Here is a 4512-nt window from a genome sequence, read left to right as displayed (position 1 = left end):
ATTTTTACAGAGGATTCTTAGAATTATTAACACACAATAGTTTCTTAAAAGTAAATGAGTCTAAAGATTCTGTAAAAAAATCCAAAAATCGAATATTCACAAAATCTAGAAATTATTATTTTTTGTTTTGATTACAATTTGTATTATTATTGTTAATATTTTTTTGGCACATAAGAATTTTAAATTTAGACAAATTTCAGAGACCAAGATTCTTAAATATATGAAAATTTCATTAATTTTCAAAATTCAAGCTGTCAGAAATTGGAAGAATTTAGAAATTTCATTTGTCGAATCCAGAAGTTAGAGAATTTAGGAATTCTAAGAATGACAATTTTTTTTGTTCAAGCAAATTTCAAAAATTAAAAAATAAAACATCAAGTCTGAGAATTAACAAATTCAGAAATTTCAAAAATTCATAGAATCTATGTCTGATAGAAACAAGACATTAAAAAATATATTTTTATAGGAATTTAAAAAACTAAAAGTTTGAGATTCTAAGAGTACAAAAAATTTATATTCAAAAATTAAAAATCCCAAGATCAATGAATTCTGAACATTTAGAGTCCAGTAATCGAGAAAATAAAGTAAAAAAATGGAAGAAACTTAAAACCCAAAAAGCAAGAATTTTTAAAATTCAAAAAATAAAAAAATAATTATAACTAGATAAAATAAAAATTCCATAAAATAAAAAATTCTATAATTTTTTTTTACGAAATACATGAATTTAAGCTGTAGAATAATTTAAAAAAATCAAAAAACGCAAAAATATAAAAAAATTTATCTAGAAATCAAAAATTTTGCATTTATTTTTGATTAAAAATAAAAATGGTTGCAATTCTTGTATCACACATATGCAACCAACAATACACGACAAAAACTAAACCCGTTTACTTCATAATAAAACATTTATTTCTCATAATAATTACATAAATTAACACAACTAACATTAAAATGCATGATTAATAAATAAACACTTTAGAAAAGTCATAATGACGCTTCACTAATGATGATATGTAACAAACACACAATGGCAACATACATTATTTTTTCCCAGTGAAAAAATTCGACAACAAACCTAAAACATTCGAAGATTGGGGCTCGAAAGCCCCCTTCTTGCCTTTCAGCGTCAATTTGGCGATGGCATCAGTAATCCGGTCCAAATTCTCATTTTTACTCCTTGTTTTCGGAGTGCTAGTCTCGTCCAAAAGCTCTTTGAAAATCCTCTCGGACTCGTTTTTGGCCTCTTCCTCGCTTTGGACGCGTTCAGTGGAGTTCAATTCCGACTCCAATTCCCTGAAAACGGATTCGGATTCAGATTCGCGTTTGATTTTCGTCGTGTTGATCAACTCCACGTCCTGTTTCAGCGGATTCAGAGTGGTTTCAGCTTCAACACTGGCGTTTTCAGCCCCTTCAGCCGCCTCCTCGAGACTCTCACGCGAATCGAGCGCGAAAGTGGCATATTCCTCCCGATTTGTCGTGGTTTCAACATCAGGCCGGTAAGTGGGACTTTCCTTCAATAAAGTGTCGTAAGTCACACTTTCCGTCTCGAGTTCCCTTTCAGTGTACACCTCAATGTCCGTTTCAGTCGGTTTTTTCACCAGTGAGAGAATGTGGGATTCCCCGGAATCGGCCGTTTCAGTTTCAGCGCTTTCTTCAGTCCCGCGTTCTAGGCCTTCGGCCCCGATGACTGTGATGACCGACGCCGGCGTCGTTATGTTTTTTTCAGGGACCAATTCGCCCTTTTTCAGGAAGAGAAGCTTGTCTCCGATGCGCAGAACTGAAGGGGGCTGCTGAAAAACTTCCGAGATTTCGCTCGATTCGGCCTCTGAATCGCCGACTTCGTTTGTGGAGTTTTCAGGTTTTTCAGGGATTATCTCCTGGATTGTGATCTTCTCGCGGTTTTCAAGCGGTGGGCAATGGTCGTATTTGGGGCAACACTGGCCGGGGACCGTTTTGGCCTCGCAGTCCCGCCGAGTGTAGCAGGAGACTTGGGTGCACTGGATTTCGCCCCCTCGACAATAGCACACTTTGCACTCGTTTCCTGCTGAGGAATTCAGGCGTTCGCCATTTGCGTAAACTTTGTCCTCGTGAAAACATTCTGAAAAAAAATAAAAACAGACCATTTTTTTCAAGATTTTGTAAAAAAAGTCAACCGACATCCAAAAAAAAATTAAATAAGAAAGTGAAAAAAATTAAATACAGGTTATTAAAAAAGAAAAAAACACCCTGTATAATTACATTGAACGATGGAGCGAAGCCTTCTTTACCATCTTGTCAAATTTTATTTTTTTATTGTTAATAGATGATTTTAAAACAAAGCAAAAAATTCCCAAATTTTTACAAATAAAATGGCAACGTTGCAACCAAAGCAAAAAATATTAATGTATTTTAAAGTATGTAAAAAGACAATTAAAAATATATAGCAAAAATACAAAAGAAAATATTAAAAAAAAAACAAAACTAATAATGTATTTTCAAAATTTTGTAAAAAAAGTCAGTAATTTGACAACGTCGCAAGGAAAATCCAAATTTTAATAAATAAGAATGTGAAAAAAGTAAAATACCGGTTATTAAAAAGTAAAAAATTATGGTTGTTTGAAAACTGTTCAATTTGTTCATTTTTAGTTATCACCCTGTATAATAAAAACAATAAATATTAGGTACATCAAACGATGGACCAAAGTCTTTTTTACCATCTTGTCAAATTTTATTTTTCTATTGTTAATGAAAAAAATTCTAGATGATTTTAAAACAAAGCATGCATTTTTCAAATTTTCACAAATAAAATGGCAACGTTGCAACCAAACCAAAAAGTAAAAATGTATTTTTTAGTATGTAGAAAGACAATTAAAAATATAAAATAAAAATATAAAAAACATGAAAGAAAATAAAAATTAAAAAAATAAATAATGTGTTTTCAAAATTTTGTAAAAAAAACTCAATAACTTCGTCAACGTCGCAATCAAAATCCAAAAATTTAATAAATTAGAATGTGAAAAAATTAAAACACAGGTTATTAAAAAGTAATAAATTATCGTTGTTTGAAAACTACTCAATTTGTTAATTTTTAGTTAACACACTGTATTATAAAAACAATGAATACTACATCAAGCGATGGACCAAAGCCTTCTTTACCATCTTTTCAAATTTTATTTTTCTACATATATTTTTCTACATATTATTAATAATAAAAATACAAGATAATTTTAAACAAATCATAAATATTCAAAATTTTTACAAATAAAATGGCAACGTTGCAACCAAACCAAAAAGTGGAAATTATAGTATGTAGAAAAACAATTAAGGATATTAAATAAAAATATAAAAATATAAAAGAAAAATAAAAAATAATAAATTTCAAAAAAGTCAATAACTTGGAAACGTCGCAGTCAAAATCCACAAATATAAAAAGCGTTTATAATATTTAGTAAAACGAATGAAAATGTAGAGAAAATAATATACAGGATGTTGTTAAAAAGACTAAAATTATGATATGTAGTTTGAAAACTGCATAATTTGTTCATTTTTAGTTAGCACCCTGTGTTATAAAAACAATGAAAATTACATTAAACGATAAAGTATTACGTCAAATTTTACTTTTCTGTTGTTAATGATAAAAATGCTACATGATTTTAAAACAAAATATGAATTTTTAAAATTTTTTCGAATAAAATGGCAACGTTGTGACCAAATCAGAAAATAGAAAATATATTTTATAGTATGTAGGAAAACAAATAACAATATAAAAAGTATAAAAGAAAATAAAAAATAAGACAAATAATGTATTTACAAAGTTTTGTAAAAAAATCAACTTGGCAACGTTGCAGTAAAAATCCAAAAATATAACATGTTTTTATATAATTTAGTAAAATGAATGGGAATGTAAAGAAAGTAATATACGGGTTGTTAATAAAAAGACCCTGTATAGTAGCACCCTGTATAATAAAAACAATAAAAATTAGATCAAACGATGGAGCAAAGCCTTCTTAACTATCATGTCAAATTTTATTTTTTTATTGTTAATAAAAATGCTAGATGATTTTTAAACAAAACATTTATTTTCCAAATTTTTCAAATAAAATGGCAACGTTGCAACCAAACCAAAAAGTGGAAATGTATTTTATAATATCTAGAAAGACAATTAAGGATATAAAATAAAAATATAAAAAATATAAAAGGTAATTAACAATAAAAAAATTATGTATTTTCAAAATTTTGTAAAAAAAGCCAATAACTTGACAACGTCGCTATCGAAATCCAAAAATTTTATAAATGAGAATGTGAAAAAAGTAAAATACCGATTATTAAAAAGTAAAAAATTATGGTTGTTTGAAAACTTCTCAATTTGTTCATTTTTAGTTAACACCCTGTATAATAAAAACCATCAAACGATGGACTAAAGCCTTCTTTATCATCTTTTCAAATTTTATTTTTCTATTATTAATAATAAAAATACAAGATGATTTTAAACAAAGCATAAATTTTCAAAATTTTTACAAATAAAATGGCTAC

The 4512-nt window shown here is 28.2% G+C and overlaps 2 protein-coding genes across 3 annotated transcripts in view; one reads left to right on the top strand and one right to left on the bottom strand.

The window, feature by feature from the left end:
• Positions 1-4512, top strand: part of LOC123015829 (DNA oxidative demethylase ALKBH2-like) — a 23243-nt gene that overhangs the window by 7306 nt on the left and 11425 nt on the right. The gene's annotated exons all lie outside the window — the stretch shown is intronic.
• LOC123015826 overlaps positions 892-4512 on the bottom strand; it is a 13801-nt gene continuing 10180 nt past the window's right edge. Inside the window, exon 4 of the mRNA XM_044415826.1 lies at positions 892-2098. Within this exon, the coding sequence (XP_044271761.1) occupies positions 1041-2098 (1058 nt within the window). The 3' untranslated portion in view covers positions 892-1040. The remainder of the gene's footprint in view (positions 2099-4512) is intronic.

Source organism: Tribolium madens, unplaced genomic scaffold (genome assembly GCF_015345945.1).
Source record: "Tribolium madens isolate multiple individuals breed KSU strain unplaced genomic scaffold, Tmad_KSU_1.1 Scaffold_19;HRSCAF=116;Tcas5.2_LG9, whole genome shotgun sequence".
Taxonomy (NCBI): domain Eukaryota; kingdom Metazoa; phylum Arthropoda; class Insecta; order Coleoptera; family Tenebrionidae; genus Tribolium; species Tribolium madens.
The sequence above is the reverse complement of the archived record's forward strand: the minus strand, read 5'-3'. Positions and strand labels throughout refer to the sequence as shown.